We start from the raw sequence: 23681 nt of genomic DNA on the forward strand, positions 1-23681 counted from the left end.
CAGTTCACCTATCCACACCACATACCTGCCATGTTCTGTGGCTCAAGTGATGCAGATTATTGTCTTAATGTTCAAATCTCTTTGCTAGCTGTTCAGAATGATTTGGTGCTGATCTAACTGCATTTCCAGGATGAGACAAGCTCAGGGTCTACATCTAGAGACCACGCTTATAGCGTTCAAACTCAATTTTTGGCTTACCTGAGGGTGGATGTGGCATCATCCCATTGTTCTAATAAGTATTTCTCCCACTTACTGGTGAGGATGAGTGTTCCTTGTTTTTAATATGCTTCCTGATCCTTCATATTTTTATCAGCTCTTTATTGGTTGTCTCCCAGAAGGAATACTTAGGGATGAATCAGGAGATGTGACCTTCCACTCAGACTGAGAAGTAACAAGACAGTTCATAAATCTTGTGTAGGGGAGTACTCTGGATGCAGGATTAGAAATTGCTGTCCAGCTTCCCTGTCTCTCCTTTTACACCACCCAAGTTACATTAACACGTCTCACACATCATCGCATCTTCCAAAATAGACATTTTCTTTATTTCAGCATCTTGTTTTTAGTGCCCATTCAGTGAATCAACTCCTTGAAATTTAACCACCCATCATAGCTCTTATCTGATACCAAGAGATTGGTCTTCAAGGGGGCATAGTTGGACACAACAAGATCCACAAGTGGGGCCATAGCCTCATTGACTACCATGCCCTGGGACTTAGATGTGTATGATTGATAGAAAATGTCCTTGACAGTCAGCTGAAGGGTTCCAGGCATAAAGGTGATTCCTGAAAATGGCAAACGAGAAGGCTTCAATCATATCTTTAAAGTAAATACCATTACCTTAACCATCCTGGCAGGCACATGAGATCTCTTTCAGTACTAGCCTTCTAGGCTATCACCTCTCCGTTGGGCCAGCAACCAAATAGCAGCTTTGGTAGAAATCGACTCTGAGCCCTCTGAGCATTGTTGCCATTACCTTTTCCTCTCAAGCGGTCAATAATTTACATGGGTAGGTGTCAGATTAATTGCTATTTGAAATGCAGCCTGATTTTGAAACTGTGTGATGCAAGGGGGTTGTGGAAACTTCCTCTATGTTGGTGCCTCTTGTGTGAAAATAGCCATTGCTGTGGATCCTGGATTTGCACTGAACACAAAAATTCCTTCCTCTTTTCTTCTGGCTGTTCGATAGTGTTTCTTCCATCCATTTATCACATATTTGGGGACTATTATGTGACTGGCACATGCAGTGTACATCTGTCTGCCCCAGGCTGTTCTATGATTATGTCAAGCAGAGGCTTCCCTTGATTTCACAAGCTTGGAGAATTAGAATATTTCTGGGAGCAACTGATGATGACAATGTCTGTCTTATACTAAAGCTTCCATACCCTATTACAGACCTATTGGTTTTGGAAAAGCATCTGGTGTACCAGTGTGGGCCTTGGCCACACCTCCCCCCTTTGTCTTTTGTGTCTCAGATGGAAATATCTTAAGGACAATAAAAAGAGTCCCTGTTCAAAACTGATGGTTGCCAGAGCACAAGAAACAACGAGTGTTGGCAAGGGTGTAGAGAAAGAAGAACCCTCTTGCACTGTTGGTGGAAATGCAAACTGCTGCAGCCATTCTTGAAAACAGCATGGAGGGTCCTCAAAAAGTTAAAATAGGAGCACCTGGGTGGCTCATTCAGTTAAGCATTCAACTCTTGATTTCAGCTAAGGTCTTTATCTCATGGTTCATGAGATTGAGCCCTGCCTCAGGTTCCACGCTGACAGCATTGATCCTGCTTGGGATTCTCTGTCTCCCCCCGCCTCTCTCTGCCCCTGCCCCCGCCCCCAATCACATACACACACTCATTCTCAAATGAACATTTTTAAAAAGTTAAAAATAGAACTGCCCTACAATTCAGCAATTGCAGTACTAGGTATTCACCCAAAGAATACAAAAATACCAATTCAAAAGGATACATGCACCCCGATGTTTATAGCAGCATTGCCTCAACAGCCAAAGTATGGGTGGAGCCCAAATGTCCATTGAACAATGAATGGATAATGAAGAATCGGTGTATATGTATATAATGGAATATTACTCAGACTACAGAAAGAATGAAATCTTGCCATTTGCAAAGACATGGATGGAAGTAGTTTATGAACTAGTTCATAAGTAAAATAAGTCAGTCAGAGAAAGACAAATATATGATTTCACTCACATGTGGAATATAAGAAATAAAACAGATGAACGTAGGGGAAGGGAAGGAAAAATAAGATAAAAACAGCGAGGGAGGCAAACCCTGAGAGACTTCTAACTATAGAGAACAAACTGAGTATTGGTGGATGGGAAGTGGTTGGGGGGATGGGCTAAATGGCTGATGGGCATTAAGGAGCCCACTTGTGATGACCGCTGGCTGTTATGTGTAAGTGATGAATCACTAAATTCTACTCCTGCAACCAGTACTACACTACATGTTAACTAAGTTGGATTTAAAGAAAATCTTGGAAGGAGGGGCGCCTGGGTGGCTCAGTCGGTTGAGCGTCCGACTTTGGCTCAGGTCACGAACTCGCAGTCTGTGAGTTCAAGCCCCGCGTCAGGCTCTGTGTTGACAGCTCAGAGCCTGGAGCCTGCTTGGGATTCTGTGTCTCCCTCTCTCTCTGCCCCTCCCCCGCTCATGCTCTGTCTCTCTCTCTCTTTCTCTATCAAAAATAAATAAACATTAAAGGATTTTAAATAAAATCCTGGAAGGAAAAAAATCAACGTTGGCAAAGATGTAGAGAAATCAGAACTTTCAAACACTGCTTGTGGAAATGTGAAATGGTACGGCTACTCTGGAAAACAGTTTGGCAATTTCTTAATAAGTTAAAAACTTAAATAAGTTAAAATTCCAAGCTATAAACCCAAGAGAATTGAAGACATGTATTCCCACAAAAACTTCTACATAAATGTTCATAGGAGCACTATTCACAATTCCTGAAATGTGGAAACAACCCAGTTGTTCATCAACTGGTGACCAGATACATCAAAGGTGGTAAAACCGTACAAGGGGATATTGTCTAGTCATCAAAAGCCATGCAGTACTGTCACATGTGTAGATGAACTTCAAGAACATTGTGCTAAGTGAGAGAAGCAAAAGTCCATGTCTTGTATAATTCCATTTATATGAAACCTCCAGAACAGGCAGAACCAAGAGACATAAGTAGATTTAGTGGTTGCCAGGGAATTGGCGTGGGAGGAATTGGGATATGGGCTTTCTTCTCAGAATGATAATAATATTTTAGACTTAGTGGTAATAGTTGTGCAACATCAGGAGTATAAAAAAAGCCACTGGATTGTCCATTTTAAAATGGTCAGAATGACGGCTTTTAAGTGTTGTCAATTTCACCTTTTTTTTTTACATTTTTTTCATTTTTTAGTATGTTTTAAATATGAAATTTATTGTCAACTTGGTTTCCATACAACACCCAGCGCTCATCCCAACAGGTGCCCTCCTCAATGCCCACCACCCACTTTCCCTCCCTCCCACCCCCCATCAACCCTCAGTTTTTTCTCAGTTTTTAAGAGTCTCTTATGGTTTGGCTCCTCCTTCTCTAATATTTTTTTAAAAAAATAAAAAATTGAAAGCTTCAAAAAATAAAAATAAAAATAACCAAAAAGGAGCATTTCAAACATAAAGAACAAGAAAAACATGTCCCTGGTTTCCATAAGATTAAAGTCATACAGCCTTGCGGATACTAAGACATGAGATAAAGTCTGTAACTTTCTGGAATGTCATTGGCCATGATGATTTATGACACTTCATGTGAAAAAACATATGTAGTCCTGCACTGACTGTTCCTTCCTCAGGGAAGTCTGTTCTTTGTGAAGATTTTGTATCCTGGGTGGCTATTTTAACTTGGGCTTAAATGAAAGTCTTCTCCCTTCTCTCTAAAATTAAAAAAAAAAAAAAAACAACTTTTATTCACTTTGAATCAACATAGTTGTTTTGTAGTGTTGTTCAACTCTCCTATTTCCTGGTTGATCTTTTGTGTAGTTGTTCTATCCATGATTCAAAGTGGGATATTGAAATCTCATACTGGGAAGTATACTTTTGAATAAAAAAGGAAAGTTTAGAGTAATGACGCTGCTTTCCTTGGTGACCCTTTCCCAAAGTATCGTCCTAAACTATTTTTTTTTAATTTTTTTTCAACGTTTATTTATTTTTGGGACAGAGAGAGACAGAGCATGAACGGGGGAGGGGCAGAGAGAGAGGGAGACACAGAATCGGAAAGAGGCTCCAGGCTCTGAGCCATCATCAGCCCAGAGCCCGACGCGGGGCTCGAACTCCCAGACCGCGAGATCGTGACCTGGCTGAAGTCGGACGCTTAACCGACTGCGCCACCCAGGTGCCCCGTAAGCAGAAGCAATACAATGAAAACAAAGGTATAGTCCCCCAGAGTGGCTTCTTTGCAGTGGGAATATGCATGTTGTGCTACCTCCTTGCAGCATCCTTTCCTGATTTTCTAGCTGAAGGGAGTTTCTTTTCCTTCTGAACTCCTTGTCAATTTACCGAGGACCTTCCTGATTGCATTAAATTGCTCCTTCCTCGATCTCATCTCCCCTAGGAGTGTTTCAGCCCCTCTGAGGGTCGAACTTTGTCTCAGTCATCCTTAGCTCCAGCTTCTTGCTCAGTGATTTTCATTCTATGGACTTTTGATAACATTTCAGAATACACGTTCAGAAGAAACGTATCATTGCTATTTGCCCAAAGAGTGGTTTTAAAAATGTATTATTTCACATGTGGTTTAGAGTATGGACTGTGGAGCTGGGGTCAAGATGGCAGCATGGGAGGGGCCTGAACTCACCTCCTCCCATGAACACAAGAATTCAACAGCTGCTTATGGAACAATTCCCTCTGAAAAGGATCTGAAAGATAGCTTAACAGTGTCTGTAAAATAACGGATAAAAGGATAACATATATGGAAACAGGAGAGGCAGAGACACAGTCTCACAAGAAACCCCACTCCAGGTGTGGTGACCCACAGTCAGGAGGATCTCATAATACAGAAGTTGTCCCAGAGGACTGAGGGGATTGTGAGCTACCTCAGGCACCCCAACTCTTGGGAACTACATGGCAAAGATGAGCCTCCAAGCATAGGGCCTTCAAAAAATAGGACTTACTTCCTGAAGTACTCAAGGGCTTCTGTTGAGCCGTGGTGTGGCTCACTCCTGTCTTGTCTTCTTTGTGCCTCCCACACCTGGCATTCTCAAGGATACCTGCTCTTTGAATGCTCTTTAGGGTTTTTTGTTTTTTAACTACAAGCCTATTCTCAGGCAAAAGCAATAGGCTGAGCCATTTGTGGGAACTTATAATGGCAAACACTTCATGGGAAACCTCCAGGGAACATGTGCTTTGAGTTTCCTAGGAACCTCCTAATTCCACAAAATATTTCTATTTTGGAGCCTCTCAGAGGCTAAGATTTCCTTGCGGTGATAAATGGCCTACAAGGTAGTTAAGCACTCTCTATGGATAATTTGTGTTTTAGTCTCACAAAAACACATATGTCTGACTCTATTACTGTGCCCATTTCACAAATAAGGAAACTGAGGCTCAGAGAGGGATGATATTACAAAAGTGGCAGTTCGTGGAGCTGAGATGAAACCTTAGGCCTGTTTATAGACCCCCACACAATGGGAAGAATTCAGGCATCAGATGGACATCCTTTTACCATCTCTCCATTCTGTGAATGACTGAGACTGGAATCCCATAGGAGCCTCTGTCCCAGGGGCTCCTCTCCCATGTCTTACCCAGTCGCACCCAGGCCAGGCAGCTCCAGTAGGTTTCTGGTGCTGGGGGCAGGAATATCATCAGTTGGTCCCCATGGCTGAGGGCCCATGTATCAGAGAGGATGCTAGCCACTTTCTGGGAGAGATTAATCATTCTTCCAGAGCTGCATTTGTCTTCTTCTCCTTTGGCATCATTGATTATCTCATTTAATCTCTTCAACAACACTAAGAAACGGGTACCATTAACATCTCCATTTGACTGATAACAAAACTAAGGTTTTAGCTAAGCAGTTTCCTCAAGGACATTTGGTTTTAGTGACAAGGCCAGGATTTAAACACAAACCTGTTTGGCTGCCAAGCCTGTGTTTTTAGTCACTTGCTAGAACACCTCTCCTGTGAATTTGTACTTTCTAGGGCCAGGCATGGATGGGGTTTGAATCTCATGATCTTTGGTTATGAAACAGACACCTTACCAGGGGGTCTTTGCCAACATTTCAAAGTTGAAAAACTTTTTTGGTTTTACCTTTTCAAGTTGGGACCTTTGGTTTAGCACATCCTTTATCAAATTAAAGTGTGGAGAATTGTTTTGCCTTGGGTCTTGGAGTCAGAAAATTTGAAGGTCCAAGTAGCAGTTTTTCTCTTTGGTCCTCATCAGGCACACCAGGTCACAGAGAAGATTTGAAACCAGCTCCACATTTGTCTCGGGGAACCACCTAGGCAAGTTGGAGAAAAGGCAGTGTGTCGGTACGTGTCTCAGAGAGATCATCTTTGAGGTCCTAGTGCTGCGAACGAATCCATAAGGTCAACAATTTCTTTATGAATACAAACAAGAGTCAGACTGCTGGAGAGAAAGAAATTGAACACAAATATCTACCGACTTCAACAACAGACTCTCTTAAGGGACTTGAGATATTGGGAGGATGGGGGAGCTGTTGTCTCTGTCTCCTCTGAGAACTGCTTACCTTTTGCAATTTCGATGCCAGCTCTGGGGCAGGAGGAACTTTCCCAGACTTGGAACAAACCAAGTACTGGATCACTTTCATTGGCTCCTAGGCCTAAAAGACAATCTCCTTTGCCTGTGGAAGGTGGGGCTTGGGGGCCATGAGGCAAAATGAAACAATGAATATATCTTGACTTTTAATAGTATGTCAAGAGAAATAGGCCACAGACTATAGTGCCAGGTGTGGTAGACTTTAAGATAACAGACACAGAAGTTGAGTAAGATTTTATCACAAAGTCTTGCACTGATGAAAGAGATTGCTCATCAGTCACAAGAGCACTGAGCCCTGAACACTGAACCCACAAAAATGTCAGGGTTTCTTTTAAAAACTGTCACATTGAAAGTCCTCTAGATATTGTCCCATAAGACTGTCTCATAACAAAGTTTGTAGCATTTAGATCTGGAGTGGAGACCTTGTGATACTCAGCAGAAGAGGGAAAGGTAGACCTTAGAGTCTCGAGTTAGCAAAATCTAAGAAGGTTATTTAAAAGGAGGTATTGATAATATACATTTCAAAGCAGTCCCAGTATTTAACAAAATATCGAACATGTATCCTTTGTTGGAATTTTAACTTCATTTTTCTAACTGTGTGATGTGTAAATTTATCTGTTTCAGGTGGTTGGCGCTCTTCTTCCCAATTCCCATCCACGTTTGCAAACATAGAAAAGAGTAAACAATGACTGCTTTGGGTTATTGATAGATTTATTCAAGTTCTAGAAACTCAGGATTAGTGATTTTCATTTGATGATACTGGCATATCATCAATGTACTCAACATTAGAACAAAAATACTTGTATCAAATCATGAGAGTTCAAATGCTGTTATTAGCTTCCTACTGTCTACAATACGAACAAATTCTTTAGAGTAAGGTCTGGTTAGATATAGGTTCGGTTGCTTCAACAAACACTCCCAGTAATTTATTCCTTCCTTCCTGAATAGTCTGGGCATATGCAGTCCATAGCTGGCTTAGCAGCTCCACCCTCTCAGGGACTCAGGTTCCTTCTGTGAAGGTGCTCCACCACCTCTAGGGTAGAACTGAGAGGACTCAGCATCATGTCCACATCCAGGAAGTGGGAAGTGAAGGTGGGAAAGGGGAGGACATGCCTCTAGCTTCAGAGAATAACCAGAAAGTTTTCCATATCACTTCTGCTCACATTTCATTGGTCTGAACTTAGTCGCCTGGCTGTACATAGCTTCGTGAGAGGCTGGGAAATGTGGTCTTTCTTTTTGAGTGGTTATGTGTTCAGACAGAAATAGGGCATTCCATTTCTATGAGAGAACTGAGGGCATGACTATTGAGTGACCACTAACAGTTTCTGTCAGGGTCTACCCCTTTGATTAAACAACTGTCCGCAAATACACACAGAGCATCATCCCCACGCATAGAACATTGTCATATTCAAGAAATATAACCCCCAGGTCTCCTAGAATGACTACATCTGGGTCAAAATTTAGTATCTCTTGTTACTCCTTGGTTCTCTCCATTCAGTAGGGATAGAATTCCTATCTGACAAACTACAAACTAAAGCATGAGTTATGTCTAGTCTCCAGACCAACCAATATCTATCCCTGGAGTAGGGTATTGCTATAAAAACTCCAATACTGGAAAGAGAAGAGTGAATAATGAGGTAACATAGGTCCCTAGCAATGATCCAACTCCCCTAGGCATGAATTATGACAGAACCCTGTCCTGGCACTCTTTGGGGCCTCAGTCCATTCAGTAGGTCCTGATTCTGCTGTCTGGGAGGCGTTGCTTCCTCTGCTGTCATCTTTAGCTTTTGTCTTTCCCTCTGGAACATTCTTTCATGTTCATCATCCTCTGTGGACAAATCTGAGGTGGATGTTTGGAAGAATATACCCTTCTTGAGGACAGGATGGCTTTTGCAGCCCACTTCCTGCTGCGCAGAAAGGGGATCATAAGGATTGTATTAGAGGTCAAACTAGTCTATGCCTTATTGACAATGGCGTTACAAGAAAGGATATGCTCTCTCCTCCCCATTTTCCTAGGCTATGGTTTCTTTTGCAAGCAAATTCCCTCAAACATTTAGGCTTCTGGTCTACTTTTATGTCTGTCAAATTCCATATGTAAATAGTCATCCTGAAATATTTTGTTCAGGCATAGTTTTGGGGCCTGAAAACTCTGGTCTTCTGTGTAGCTTGTTCTGGGATTTACCAAGTCTCCCTACTAAATCAATGACAGCTATTTTGCACTTAGCCAATTTACCTTGAGTCAGCCATATTGGGGAGGTGACTGAGAAAGGCTTGGGTGTCCTGTCCTGCTTAGGCTACCTATTGAAAGCCACTTGTAATTCCTTCAGTTTGGGGTGCAGAAGTTTTTGCCTCTCTCAGGCTTTGGAGGCACTAGTCACTCTCGTTGCCGCCAAATTGGATTGTCATCTACAGGCAGAAAGAGCTTCCTTAGAAGAGCTGTATACCCTTGAATCAGTGCTGGCAGACTGGCTGACCCTAGCCTGAGATCTGTTTGTGGCAAGTTCCTGGTGAAAGTGGCAAAATGCATCCCACAGACACCACGTTCCAAATATTACGATTAATTTCTTCTTGAGTTTCAGGTTCTGATGGCATGTGATCCGCCATGAGAATGATCATAGACAACAGCTTAGTGTTTTGTCACAACATAAAAACTGTCACCAGACTTGCCACCAGACTGTAATACCTGTGCCGTCCCACCTACTGCCTGCCCACCAAACCTATGCCACTTATGTTGGGTTCTAAACTATCAGCCACTCCCTTCTTGTATCAAATTCTGTAATAGTTTGGATATAGAGCGGGTTGCTCTAACAGGGGTATAAATAACCGTGGCTTCGACAAAATATGTATTTCTCTTTCATGTAACAGTCTAGGTATATGTTCAAACCCACAATGGTTACCCTATAGTGTCAGATACCCAGGATTCTGTATGGTTGCTCTGTGGTTCCTTACTGACAAGGTCAAAGATGACTCAGCACAGCAGATCTGTTTGCAGCGAGCAGGCAAGGAAAATGGGGAGGGGAGAGCATATCCTTTCTTTTAACACCATTGCCCATAGCACACCTCACTTCCATTTGCATTCTGTTGACCATAACTTAACACTTCCTGGTAATGTAAAGGCTTAGTCTACAAAGCCATGTACCCAACTAAATATCAGGAATTCTCTCAATATGAGAGAAGGTGGGAATGGATGTTAGGTGGCAACAAGCAGTACTGTTGACAAGTCAATAATCTTGACTCCACTCTTCACTTCCCAGCCTCTCCTCAACATATGGTCATCTGGGTTCTGGCCTTCACCTCCCAGTTGTATCCTTCCCACCAAGGTCATCCTGTCGTAGCTCAATGCAAGTTGTCTCTTGCCCTTCTCGATCCCACTGTAGCAACTGACCCATTAGACCTCTCCCTCTCTCCCAACCCCAAAAGCTAATCATCAAGACCTCTCACTTGTATGTCTGGAAACAATTGCCTCATCTTCCCACTACTTCCAGTCTTGCGCAACTAACATAGGCCAGGCCACCACCATCTCATGCGCAGCCTTAAAATTGGCCTGTTTACTTTTCCTGCCACCCACTTCCCTTTCACGTCAACCCATTCTCCATCTCCAATCAGAATGATCTTTTAACAATGAAAGCTCAGCAATCAGTCAGTGAATGATTGAAATTCTTCAATGGCTTCTCAGTACTTTCCGGAAAAAGCACAAAGTTCTTTACTGGTTTGCAAGGTCCTGCAGAAACAGGCTTTGGTTACTTCTCCAGCTTCATCTCTTAAAAGAAGCCTGTATTCTCTCCTCACCTTTTTGCTCCAGGTATACTGAAGTACCACGTATGTATCTATTTCCCAGGTCCTCTTGTATCTCTGGTGGCTGTTACTCTGTTTCAGGCATTATCCAAAGTCATTTTCACACATTGGAATTTTGTTCATTTATCTCTTTATTTTGGTCTTTATTTGCTTACTTATTTATTATTTTTGATGAATAAAAATTTTATGTATTTGAGACTTACAATGTGATAGGTTGATATATGCATACACTGTGAAGTGATAACCACAATGAAACTAGTTAACATATCCATCACCACCCATAGCTACTTTGTTTTTGTGGTGTGGTTAGAATGCTTGAGATCTGCTCTCTTAGTCAATTTCAAGTATACGATATGGTATTGTTAACTGTAGTCAACGTACTGTACGTTAGGTCGCTAGAACTTGTGCATCTTACAATGGAAAGTTTGTACGTTTTGATCAGTATCTCCCCCTTTTGCCCATCCTCCAGCCTCTGGTAACTACCCTTCAACTCTCTGTCTCTACAAGTTTAACTTTTCTTTAGACGAAGAGTTCACACCTGCATGAGATTATACAATATCTGTCTGTGTGCGTCTGACTAATTTCACTTAGAATCATGTCCTCTGGGTTCACCCACGTTGTCAGAAATGGTAGAACTTCCTTCTTTCTTCTGGCCAGATACTATTCCACTGAATGCACAGGCCATTTTTCTTTATTTTGATGGGCACTTAAAGTTGTTTCCATATCTTGGCTACTGAATAATATTGCAATGAACATGGGAGTACAGATGTCTCATTGAGATAGTGATCTACACCCAGAAGTGGGATTGCTGGATCATTTGGTATTTCTATTTTTAACTTTTTGAGAACCTCCAAACTGTTTTCCACAATGGCTGTACCGATTTACATTCCTGGAAATAGTGCTGAAGGGTTCACTTTTCCTCCACATCCTTGCCCACAGTTGTTATCTTTTGACTTTTGGAGAATAGGCATCCTAACAAACAGGTGTGAGGTAATAGCTCATTGTGGTTTTGGTTTGCATTTCCCTGACAATTAGCGATGTTGAGCATCTTTTCTTATACCGGTTAGCCTTTTGTATGTCTTCTTTGGAAAAAGTCTATTTGGGTCCTTGCCCACTTTTTCACCCTGTTATATGGTTTCTTTGCTGTTGACTTTGGGAAAATTGTAAGAGGAAACTTTATTTAAAATGGAAGTGTTGAATTACTCTATTGTATACCTGAAACGAATGCAACACTGTATGCTAATGAACTGGAAAGAAAATAAAACCTTAAAGAAAATGGAGTCAGGGGGCCAGAAGGGGGAAGCTCACAGGCTCTACCACGTGTCATTTCCTGCAGACCCACTGGAAGGAGACATATCTTGTAAGCTGACACTACTTCAGCTACTGCTATACTACCTCAGCAAGAGGAAGAAAGGTCTTTCTTCTTCCCCCATGATGGCCCAGCTGGTGACGGTCACAACTTAAGCAGTGAAAAGCCACTATACTTGGATCTCCCAGTTTACTCCAATGGACTTTTACTATATCATAGCCCTCCCGATTTCTTCCTTTCCTCTACAAAAGTGTTCCTCTCCTTTGTTCTCCAGACTTGCTATAGCTTCCTTCTCCCAAGGGGCAGTTCTCTGCTATTCCTAAAGAAGCCATTTTCTTTTCCTGGTAACATAACTGGTAGTTTTATTTTTAAGGTTAACTATTCATGTGAACTCCTTATTTGTTTTGTATATTAACTCTTTCTTGGAGATGGTCTGCACATGTATTCTCCGATTCTGTAGGTTGCTTTTCCATTTTGTTGATGGTTTCCTTCCCTTTCCTTCCCTGTGCTTTTTAGTTTGATGTGGGCCCAATTGTTTAGTTTTACTTTGACTTCGTATGCTTTTGGTGCCAATCCCAAAATCTCATTGCCTAGAGCATAGTCAAGGAGCTTTCCTCTTTGATTTTTCCTAGACGTATGATGGTTTCAGGTGTTACATTTAAGTCTTTAAGCCATTTTAAGTAGATTTTTGTGTATCATGTAAGGGAAGGGTTCACTTTCATTCTTTTGCATGTAGATATACAGTTTCCCAACAGAATCTAATGAAGAGATAGATTGTCTCCTATTCACCCATTGCTGGGGGTCACCTTTGGGGAGTCCCTTTGAATTTTTTTTTTCAACGTTTATTTTATTTTTGGGACAGAGAGAGACAGAGCATGAACGGGGGAGGGGCAGAGAGAGAGGGAGACACAGAATCGGAAACAGGCTCCAGGCTCTGAGCCATCAGCCCAGAGCCCTACGCGGGGCTGGAACTCACGGACCGCGAGATCGTGACCTGGCTGAAGTCGGACGCTTAACCGACTGCGCCACCCAGGCGCCCCCATGGAAGGGGCTTTTGAAAAGCCATGGTCACGCGGGGCGTCCTTTGTGAGCTATCAGGGTTGAAGGCAGCTGATTGGTGGAGAGAGAGCATAAAGCGTCTGAATTGCTATGGCAATGCTCAAACAGGTGAAGACTTGGATGAAGAGAGATCTTCGTCTGCTCCACCTGTTACTGACAGTCTACTTAACTGGCTACTGTGGCCTGCTCATCTAGTGATTTACTGACCTGCTGAGCTACTAACTTGTCTGAACCCTCCTCCCTCCCTTCTTGTACTTGATCTGATCCGGGTACTCTCCCTGACCCCCTTCTTCTCCTGCCACACCCCCCTCCCCAATCCCATCCCTATTTAAACCCCGCCCCCCCACCTCACCCCCTTTCCCACCCCGTCCCTTCCCCTCCCACCCCCACCACCTCCTCACCCCCATCTGCACCTCCTCTCTGGTGCCCAGGCGCCCCCTGAAAGGACCAGAATATGACGGTTCGGAAGCTATTTTTCTATATCCTCTTACTCGGGTATGCCGGTTACCCCAAGACAAATGTGAGTACACATCCGACATCAGTGACTTCTTCCTTTTGTATTTATTTATCTTTTTCAGACTGTGGTTAAAAAACCAGCTTTTTCATGGAGTCCTTGATGAGAACTCAGTTCTTTGGCAAAACCCATTAAGTCAGGGCAAGGTTTCTCGACCAGCATGTAGGGGTTCTGGCCACACCTGTCCACATGAAGTTGTGGATCCTGTCTGGGCCACTTGGTCCAAAAAGAGTAGTGTTGACAGGATGGAAACCTGAGCTTCATAATGTCAAGAAAGAAGGACATGGGAAGATACTAAAAGCCACTGAGATCTTTGTCTTAAATAAGGGGCTCGTATGATGTTTGAATTATACTTCCTTAAAATCATTTTTAAAAATGTCAGAAACTCGATTGAATAAGAGCCATTTAATAGTATTAATAGTATTTTATACTATTAGATGGCTCCTGGAAGGCCTGTCAAGATTCTTCTTCAAGCTTTGTAAGTTTAGAGTCCCTCTTATACGTAGTTAGTTTTCCTATCAGCACGTTGTTCACGTTTGTGAAGTTTGGTAGCCCTGGGAACCGTGGTGTCCGAAGTGTTGGTGTTGGAAAGTGAAATGTGGTTTGTGCTCTGTGCTTCCTGGTTTGTTCGCTTTTGGAAACTTGTGCATCAGCCCTCTCCCTCTGGTCTTAGAGGCTGCCCCCAAGGACTCTGTGTCCAACCAGGTAGCTGACAAGCTCAGCGTACATGAAGTGGCCTCAGCCTGCTTGGACATTTATAATAAGAAAATCACTAGGAGTGATGTGATCAGGAAGTGAATGCATTCTTGTCCTTTCTTTAGCCAACTATGTGCAGAGTGTTGATTTACCCAAAGCAAAAAGGGTCTTGAATGTCCTTAGGATTGTCCAACTATAAAGAAATACCTGGTTGCCAGTGTGAATGTTTCGTTCTATCATTAAAAAGCAAAACCTGTACTCCCAAGAGCCTGAGACAGAGACACAGGGGACACCCATAGAGAAAAGTAGATTTCTTGAGATTGGCATGCACCAGATTCTCAGAGAGGGATCTGCAACGTCCCAAGTCAGGAACAACCTAAATTGAGGCAGAATCCTCTCACATGAATACCTCCAGGCACAACAGAATCTATTCTGTCTCTTTTGAGTCTACGAAGGAGGAAATTTCTTGGTTCTGTTTATTGCAATTTCCCCCTTCTACCTAGGCTGCATCTCATAGATCAGTTCAGCTCTCTCTCCCTCCCTCATTTCTGAATTCGTGCACAAACTAACTTGTCTTGCATTTCCTACCTCCACCTGGTCATGACCATTGTCTGTGGGAACCAAGTGTTACTGGCTCCCTTGGATCTAATCTAGTTAACGGTAACTAATCAAATCAGCATACAGATAGCTGGCAGAGGTATCAAGAGTGCCCAGGACTTAGGATGTTTACCATTCATGTCAAGATGGCCTCTGTCTTTTGATCCCCATGATCACTGTGCTGACGGCCCCTGGTCTCTTGCAGACACTGGCCACTCAAAGACAGTGTGCATTTCCCACCAGGACGCAATTTAGTGACCTCAGTTCTGAGAGCTGAAGATACAAATGGTACACATTTTGGAGGCTACTTTCTAGAGAGGTTTATTGGCACAAAATTGATTGATTTAGGTGCAACACTATGAAATAGGAACTTGAATTGGTTGTATTGGCTATTTGGAGATGTGTGTTCAAGTAACTTAAAACCTCATAGATTTCATCAAAATAGACAAGATCACCTGATTATGCAAATCTTTATTTAATTCAGAAATCTGACAATTTGGGCTGTGATTCAGATTCAAAGTAAACCTTGAACGTAAAACCTTATGGGGAGCCTGGGTGGTTCAGTCAGTTAAGCATCTGACTCTTGATTTTGGCTCAGGTTTGTGAGTTTGAGCCCAGCATCAGGCTGTGTGCTAACAGCGTGGAGCCTGCTTTGGATTCTCTGTCTCCCTCTCTCTCGTTCCTCCCCCGCTCTCTCTACTTTCAAAAATAAATCAACATTAGAAAAAAGAAAACCTCAGTGTTTTTAGAAACTCAACAATAATGTAGAATTTATTTTTGCTGGAATAATCCCATATTATTATAAGAGCAGCTGCACATCTCTCAGTTATATCCATATCTGTAAACATCGGTCTCTATAACAGTCTCATTTGAATCTCTAGTACATTTTCATTGTTACTTTCTCCCATCCTTCCGTAAATTTTGGGGTATTTTTGGAAATGTTCCAAAGGATTTTATCCAGGTACTTCATGAATGTACAACAGAAGTCATTTACTTCTTGTCTACTAAAAGGGTAAGGAACAATGAAGCCATCACCACAGTAAGATCGTAAACACAATCATCACTCCTACAGGTTTGCCCCTGCTCCTTGGTAAGCCTTCTGTCCTCCCTCTCCTTCAGGAGGAGGCATTGGAGAGGTGTGCTTATAACCTCCTGGAGGCTGGTTGAAGGTTTATAAAAATGATTCTTGGTGACAGATATTATAAATGTCTTTGCTATTCCTCATTATCTCAAATATTATTTCAGCTTGTCCATATTTTGGCTGACCATTTCCGTCTTGGCTCTCGTGTCTTCGGAACTCTGTGGAAGCTTGCCGTTATTACTGCCACCGTTGCAATTTGTGCATGTCTTATTTACCTCTGGAGAGTTGTCCTTGCTGTGAGTATACTAAAATACCTTACAGATAGGCTTTTAAGCATAAGTAAGCAGAAGTTTTTTGGTAAGCACAAATTTTTTACTAGACCATTTGTATGCACTCAGTACTTCAAATTTCCCTTTAAGCACGGCATTCATTGCATCCCACAAATTGTAGTAATTCCAACATTCATTATCATTTAGATGGACATATTTTTACAATTCTGTGAAATGTCTCCTTGACCCTCTTCTTTTAGAATTTCTCTAGTCTATCTCTATTCTCTATCTTCTATTAGAATATCTCTCATATATTTTGTAGCTTTTCAGTTGTCTTTCTATTATTGATGTCTAGCTTACATATGTGTTCTGAGAACGTATTTTCTATGATTTTGTTGACTTCAAGTGAAGGTGTATTTTATGACCCTGAATATGGTCTGTGTCAGTGAATGTTCTATATGAGCTTGAGAAGAATGTGTATTTTTCTATTGTAGAAAGTGTTCTACAGATGGTCATGGATCTAGGTGATTGGTGATGCACTTCAGTCCAACTGTGTTCTTATATTTGAATATCTTTATGCTCAATCTGTCAATGACTGATAGAGGGTGTTGAATTCTTTCAGCTCTAATAATGTATATGTCTACTTCTCCTATCAGTTGTATCAGTTTTTGCCTCATGTATTTTGGCACTCTGTTGTTAATGCATGTACATTAAGGATTATGTTTTCTTGGAGAATTAAGCCTTTATTATTGACCTCAGTATCTCCAATAATTTCCCTTATTTTGTACATGTTTTGAAGGACAATTTAATTGTTCACAGAATTCTAGGTGGATGGGTTCTTTTCTTTTAACAGTATAAACATTTCATTCTTCTTGATTGCATCGTTTCTGAATTCTGAGTATTTTTTGTCCTGGTTCCTCTTGGGTAAGGTGTTATTTCTTCCATCTCCCTGCAACTCCAGCCCCCAACACTACCCCTTAGCTTCTTCCAAAATTCTTTGTTTTCAATTTTCTCTTGATTGAATAGTATATGTCTAGGGATAGTCTTGTGTTTTTTGTTTTGTTTTGTTTTGTTTTGTTTTGTTTTTGGTTTGGTTTGGTTTTTTTGGAGGGGGGTATTTATCCTGCTTGAAATTCTTTGAGTTTCCTGAATCTGTGGTTTATGACTATCATTAATTTTGGAAAATTCTCAGTCATTTTCACTTCAAACGTATAAGTAGGTATTCCCATTTTGTGTATGTTACACCTTTTGTCATTGTCACACTGGTCTTGGATTTTCTCTGTTGTATTTTTAATTTTTTTGTGTGCGTTTCTGTTTTGGGTGTTTCTAGCTGACATTTCCTTCTGCTTGTTGAGTCTTTCCTCAGCTGTGTTGTGTGTGTTAATAAATCCAACAAAGGCATTCCTTATTTCTGTTATGATGTTTTGGATTTCTAGAAGTCCTTTTGGATCCTAGAGTTATCGTTTCTGTGCTCACATTCACCACCTCTTCTTGCATACTGACTACTTCTTCCATTAGAGTCATTATCCTATTAATCAGAGCGGTTTTACATTCCCAGCCTGATTATCCCACCATCTCTGCCATAGGAAGTGTGATTCTAATGCTTGCATTCTGTGTTCAAAATATGTGGTTTTTCCTTTTAGGGTACCTTGTTAAGTTTTTTGGGAAGCTTGGGGTCACGTCCGTGTCTCAAAAAACTGAGGTGAAGGCTTTTAGTGTAAAGTTTTGTCTTTACCTAGGTTTTAGGCTGAGTTTACTCCCCTATGAGACAGGAAGGAGGAAGAGCACTGTAGTTGAGTATTTCCCTTCATCTGTATTGCTTGTCTTCAGAAAAACCCCATTAGGCTTTGGAGAAATAGTTTCTCTGGAGGGCAGGCCTTCTTTTAAAAAAAATTTTTTTTCCAACTTTTTTTATTTTTTTATTTTTGGGACAGACAGAGACAGAGCATGAACGGGGGAGGGGCAGAGAGAGAGGGAGACACAGAATCGGAAACAGGCTCCAGGCTCCGAGCCATCAGCCCTGAGCCTGACGCAGGGCTCGAACTCACGGGCCAGGAGATCCTGACCTGGCTGAAGTCGGACGCTTAACCGAATGCGCCACCCAGGCGCCCCCTGGAGGGCAGGCCTTCTAAGCAAGAACAGAACAGCATGAGTTTATTTATAAGTGGCTGTTTTTCCTCTTTTCCTGCCAATTTAGAAATCTTTCCCTTCAAAAAGAAAATATGCATATTAAGTATTTGTAAGGCCATCTCTCTTTCCATTTCCCCTGCTTAGGAAAGGAAACATGTGACATTAAAGGACTATCCATGGTTTCCTGTTTGCCCTCCGTAGATACACTTTCCTATAACAACATTTTTATGACTCACTTTTTGATACCATGATGATATTCCAATATCCTGGCAAGATGTTGCGGCCTGCTTCAGCATCACATCATCATTCAAAACTTTCAAATAGGGATATACGTCCTACAGATCAAGAAAATGTGTCTTTCCCTTTTGTTAAAGTAGAGTCTTGCCTAGATTTTATTGAGCTCTAATTCATCAGGGGATGACTTGGGTCTGGGTGTTACTGGACCACCCAGACCAGGTTCTCCAGTCTCAGTGTCTTACTAATGAACACTGATCGAAAGGGAAACAAAGCAGGTGGCGTTTATTAGAGATAGGTTGTATACAGCGGAGCCACCGAGAAAGAGGAATATCGCTCCCCCAAAGGGTGGTGTGCCAGGCTTATAAAGGCACTTTTCCAAAGGGTGAGGGGCTGGGAGTGGGGAAGCATCCTTCAGTCCCACAGTCATTATCTTAGGGTTGTTACTTTTCAGTGGACACAAGACAATCACAGGATGTCTTTTTCCATGGTTGACGTGCTTTTAGTGCTCCTAGAAAATAGAAATCCTAGTGCAGTCAGGCTTTAAATTGTTATGTCTACTTTTGCCCAGACAACCATTACTCCCTAATACCTGTTCTCTCTTTGGTTCACTTTTCCAGAAGTCTCCAGTATGGAAACTGTTAACCCTTGCCTTAGACCAGTGCCTTTACAAGAATTAAGTTCCTCTTGCTTTTCTTATACCTTCTCAACGGGAGCCCTTTTTGCTTTGTTTTTGAAATGTTAGCCATCATTTCTTTTGGTGCCTGTGCTTTTGCCCTAGCCATGTTCCACTCTCTTTCTCATCTGATGATGTGTTTTTGGAAGACCCTCTGTTTTTAGTGATCTAGGAAAATCATAGCACCTGACATGTTGTAATTGTTTATTGATTCGGAAAGCAGCCAACCCTGTGTAACATTTCAGAAAGCTTTCTAGAGAATGAAAGAAGCGTGTCTTCATACAAAGGTTTTCCTTTTCTTTCCTTGCCGCTTCCTTCCTCCTTCCCATCCCTTCCCTTTCCTTCTCGCCCCCCTCTCGTCCCCCTCCATCTCTCTCTCTTTCTCTATCTCTCTCTCTGTCTGTCTCTTTCTTCCTCTCTCCCTTTCTTTTTTTCTTTTTTTGGCATTTCAAATGATCCTGGGTTCTGGACTTCATTGTGGATATTGGGTTTGACTACAAGAGAAAAAAAATCAGACAAATATTTTATTTATGTATTTGTAAAACTGTCCGCCTTATGCACTGACAGAATTGAATATTTTGATATTTATTTAATATAATGTAAATCTACCTTTTGGTCAAAATAAGCTCTGAATCTTTATGCTTTTATCAGACATGGTTTATAAAGAATCATGAACTAAATATGAAATTCTACTTTTTTATTATATTAATGTTATGCATTCATTATGCTGACCAAAATGATCATTGTAATTTCATTGGATGACATTTCAGTATTTTATCAGGAAGAATAAGTTTTTACTCTTACTATGTTTTGACCTCAAACTTAATTTTGTTTCTTCCTCTCTCAGACAGAGCCTCCAGTATATCCAGGTAAGATTTTAGGTTTGAGTAGTCTTTGTAATTTTTTTTCATTACTCGTGTTTGGTGTGGGTTTTAAGTTTTTAACTAGGGATAAATATGGTGACTTCTGATGTCTAATTGACTTGTTAACTCTTGAAAATCTTTCTCTTCCCTGTTAGAGGCTAAGGGACAATGTGGAGGGATTTGCCTCTCTTAAGACAAGAGACCAGGGGAGGAAAACAGCACAGGAGGAAGGAGAACAGAATGAGTGTAATTTTGCATAGAAATGATTAGGACAGAAGTGATGATATGAGCCAGAGGTGTGGAGTGAGTACTTTGCCATGACCTGGCTTTTGGTGAAATGTGAAGATGAGAAAACCCTCTTTGAGTCTGTCAAGAAGCCTAAGCTTAGAGAAGAAGCCAGGTATTGCCAGGCAGGGTGTGTGTCGCAGGAGAGGGTTAAACCAAGGTTTTGAGTCTGAGGTGGAGGGAGCCATTCATGCCAGGGGAAAAGTGAACTTGATGCAAATGGGGGACAATCTATTCTGCACGGACCCCATGGACTGTGGTGATTCTGTGGTGCTGTCTGTTGAGAGGCAAGGTGGCTACCTGACACTTAACAGGCCCTCAAAGACTGGTTGGTGTTTATCACTGTAAATGCAGCGGTGGTGGTGATGAGAAGAGTGATCTCGGGGCATGAGAGCTCTCACATTGGGCCAGTGTAAGAGGAGTTTGCACTTTGTGTCTGTTAGAGGAGTCAGTGTTCTAGAGCTTACATGTATAGGAATTTCAGTGAAATGAGGTTTCTTGGGTTTAAAATGCTGCTGAAACTTGCTTTCTTCAGGCACAATGAGAAAGCTAAAAAGTTAGTTACACCCATGTGTCAGATCATGTGTCTGTGCTGCTAATACAGTGGGATTATTTGATGTCACTGGTTTGGTGACAACCTTAAAAATTGTTTTATCTCCTTTTAGTTAATGTACAGCAAAAAACTGCAAAGAGCAACACGTTGGAGAAAGAAAACACAGAGCTGGCTGAAGCAATATCCATGTGGGAACAGAAGGTAGCATTGCCCTTTCAAATATTTCTTGTGACTTCATTTTGATTAGTTTTACCTCTTGTAGTTCATCCTACTGACCTATTTCATGTGTTCTATATATACTTCCAATTCAAGACAAGCTTCACAAATGTAATAAAAAACTACCTTTTTATTTGTGAAAGGAGTCACACATCAGACATAGGCTTATCTATCACGATGCTATTTTTGAATTCTGATTCCTTTTTCATTTGTTTTGTATATACATCAATGAATTAAAGATACATCTTCAAGAAGCTAAGAGAGAAAGTAACATTCACTCTGCTGAAGCTCTTAAGTTGAAAGTCAGAATCCTTTCTTTGCCTGGATTGCGTTCTAAAAACACAAGTAAAATTAAGGAATTGTTATGACTCATTCAACATGTTCTGTTGAAGGAGAACATCAGAAAAGTTGAGCACTTCAATAAAATTTTAAATGACACCCTTCAAAGTGCACATGCTACCTTGCAATCAGAAAGAGAGAGAGAGAGAGGAATGTCAAGAATCAGGGAGTGCTAAGAGTTGGCTGCTTTTACTGTAATTTGACTTTGGAGGCTTTTTGTTCATTGGGTGAGGTGAGCATAGCATATTCGCTTGCTGTTTACCATAGTAGAGAGTGGGCCTCTGGGAGACAAACCTCCATCTGCACAGCTGGCATTTCACTAGGACCACCATGAGGAGTTTGCTATTTCAAGGACTAGGAAGTATCTTTTATTTTCACAACTAGGTCATTACCACATCATTCAGACCTGCCCTCCAAGATAGGGAGAAAATCCCCCAAGATAGTTGAGAGATGAAGGGCAATAGCAAATTGTATACTGCCTTCTTCTCTTAATGCTCAACAACGTTCAGTGTGCATAGAGGAATATTCTCCTAAGAAAGCCATTTGTGAGCCCTTTGACTGGAACTATTTTCCATGTTCTTTGCCTTCTCCTTGTTGTATTTATGCCCCAGGATCTTTCTTTGTTGCCATGCACAGTCCTGTTGCACTCACATTGTTGTGCGATCATTATTTCTTGAATGTATTTTCTCATATGTGTCCTAAAGTCAGAAGATGCAAACGGTCAGTTGGAGGAACTGAGAGCCTGGAGGTCCAATAAACGTGCACTGGAAGGTATGTTGTCTGTTGGGGAGAAATCCCCATATGGTGGCAATGACTTTGCATTGGGAAGGGAAAGAATGCCTTCTTGCCTTCACACTAGTTGCCCTTTTCCTGTCACCCCAAAACCAAGTCTCAGGTCATATGCACATGCACAAAATAACCATTTTTTTTTACAGCAAGGATAAAGGACGTGGAAGACATTCGTAATGCTTTGAGTTCTACTAAAGCAATCAGGGAAGAAACAGCCAAAAGCCTGAAGGAGAGAGGAGACGTCCTTGATGAATTCTATGAAGAAAGAAAAATGGCTACAGCAAAGTAAGACGTTCATGTGATAATGGTCCCGAGTACTGTTGTATGAATGAATGTGGTGGCCGCTATAGATAAATATATTTCTTCTAGAATTGGATCCAGAGTATTTTTGCCAAATGCATTCAGGAGAATTGTGCCTGCCCTTCCTACCTTGCTTCCTATAACCTGCATTTTCCTTTCTGTCCTTAGTGCTTGTCACACATTCTTGTGTCATGTACTTGGGGTAGAAGAGGGAAGATACTGGCATTAAGCACACTGATAACAGGATCCCCTCTGGATCCATTTACATTGGCCTATAGGTTTCAATCCCATCCCATTGTCTTATCAGCCGGGAATTAGGTGATCTTTGTTCAGCACCAGACTTGGGTCAAACATATTTAGGGAAAACATTGACTTATCTTGCTGCAGAAACCATGGGAGTTTCTTTCTAGACTGTGGGTTGGGATGGCATCAGTACTGCATCTCTTCATCCAGTCTGCAAGGGAGACTCGTATGAAATGTGTCTTCATGGGTTCATTAGAAATTTGGTGCACCAGGTGCATGTTTCTTCTTTGGTCCAGTATTTCCTTTTGTTCTCAGGAGGAGGGCCTTTAGAGCCCCTCATTCACATTGAAAAGGAAATGCTTCCTTGTCTTCCCTGGAGACTCAGCTTCTGTTAGTCCTTTCCACACCCGGGGTGGAGCCTGCTCTGTCTCACTGGCATGTTGTTTTTGTTAATTTGTAAGCTCTTTGTGGGAGCAGGTAGAGCACCCTGACCACCTTTCTATCTTCACCCCCTTACAACAGAGCCTCTACATTACAGCCCCCCCAGAAAACATTTGCTGAAGGACTCCCTGAGAGGCCAGAAGGAAATGCATGTACCTTTCTCTGTCTAGTGCTTTTGTGTCCACTACTAACAGTCTTTCAGTTTTGCATGTGATTCTTGAGTACATCCGGTGCCAAGTTGAAACCCTTTAAAGCAACACCATGGACAAAATAGTCTGAGGGCAACACAGCAAACCAGCCTTTCTAAGCATTTCCCTTTGCTGCCTTCACTGTCAATGAACTGAGTCTTGTTAAAGTAGACTGAGTCCATGAAGTTGATAGTTTTCCATCTGAAATCTGTTTCCTGAAGACAACAGCCTGACTGTGGGACAGTTCACACCATGTTCTATTTCAGCATATATTGCCACTCTAAGATTGGCCTTTCCCTCCACCAGGATCTTTGAAAGAGTGGGCAGGGGTTGCACTCCTGAACCTTAGTGGTGTATGGGAGTGA

At 41.7% G+C, this 23681-nt stretch overlaps 1 protein-coding gene and 1 long non-coding RNA gene across 10 annotated transcripts in view; one reads left to right on the top strand and one right to left on the bottom strand.

The window, feature by feature from the left end:
• Positions 1-23681, top strand: part of LOC123380412 (transport and Golgi organization protein 1 homolog) — a 91595-nt gene that overhangs the window by 27741 nt on the left and 40173 nt on the right. For 3 of the 9 annotated variants that reach the window (XM_045038562.1, XM_045038561.1, XR_006586145.1), the window contains exons 3-8: positions 15955-16086; positions 19947-19968; positions 20913-21001; positions 21256-21318; positions 22060-22126; positions 22291-22429. In XM_045038562.1, the coding sequence (XP_044894497.1) occupies positions 15955-16086; positions 19947-19968; positions 20913-21001; positions 21256-21318; positions 22060-22126; positions 22291-22429 (512 nt within the window). Of the gene's footprint in view, positions 1-13209; positions 13423-15954; positions 16087-19946; positions 19969-20912; positions 21002-21255; positions 21319-22059; positions 22127-22290; positions 22430-23681 lie in introns of those variants that run through there. The other 6 variants (XM_045038563.1, XM_045038565.1, XM_045038567.1 and 3 more) reach the window with 6 other exon arrangements.
• On the bottom strand, positions 514-12767 carry LOC111559440. The gene is made up of 2 exons (XR_006586172.1): positions 4827-12767; positions 514-782 (listed from the first exon to the last, which is right to left on the bottom strand). It is a non-coding gene; the product is annotated as an uncharacterized LOC111559440 (long non-coding RNA).

The sequence above is a fragment of the Felis catus genome, chromosome D1 (assembly GCF_018350175.1).
Source record: "Felis catus isolate Fca126 chromosome D1, F.catus_Fca126_mat1.0, whole genome shotgun sequence".
NCBI classification, from domain to species: Eukaryota; Metazoa; Chordata; class Mammalia; order Carnivora; family Felidae; genus Felis; species Felis catus.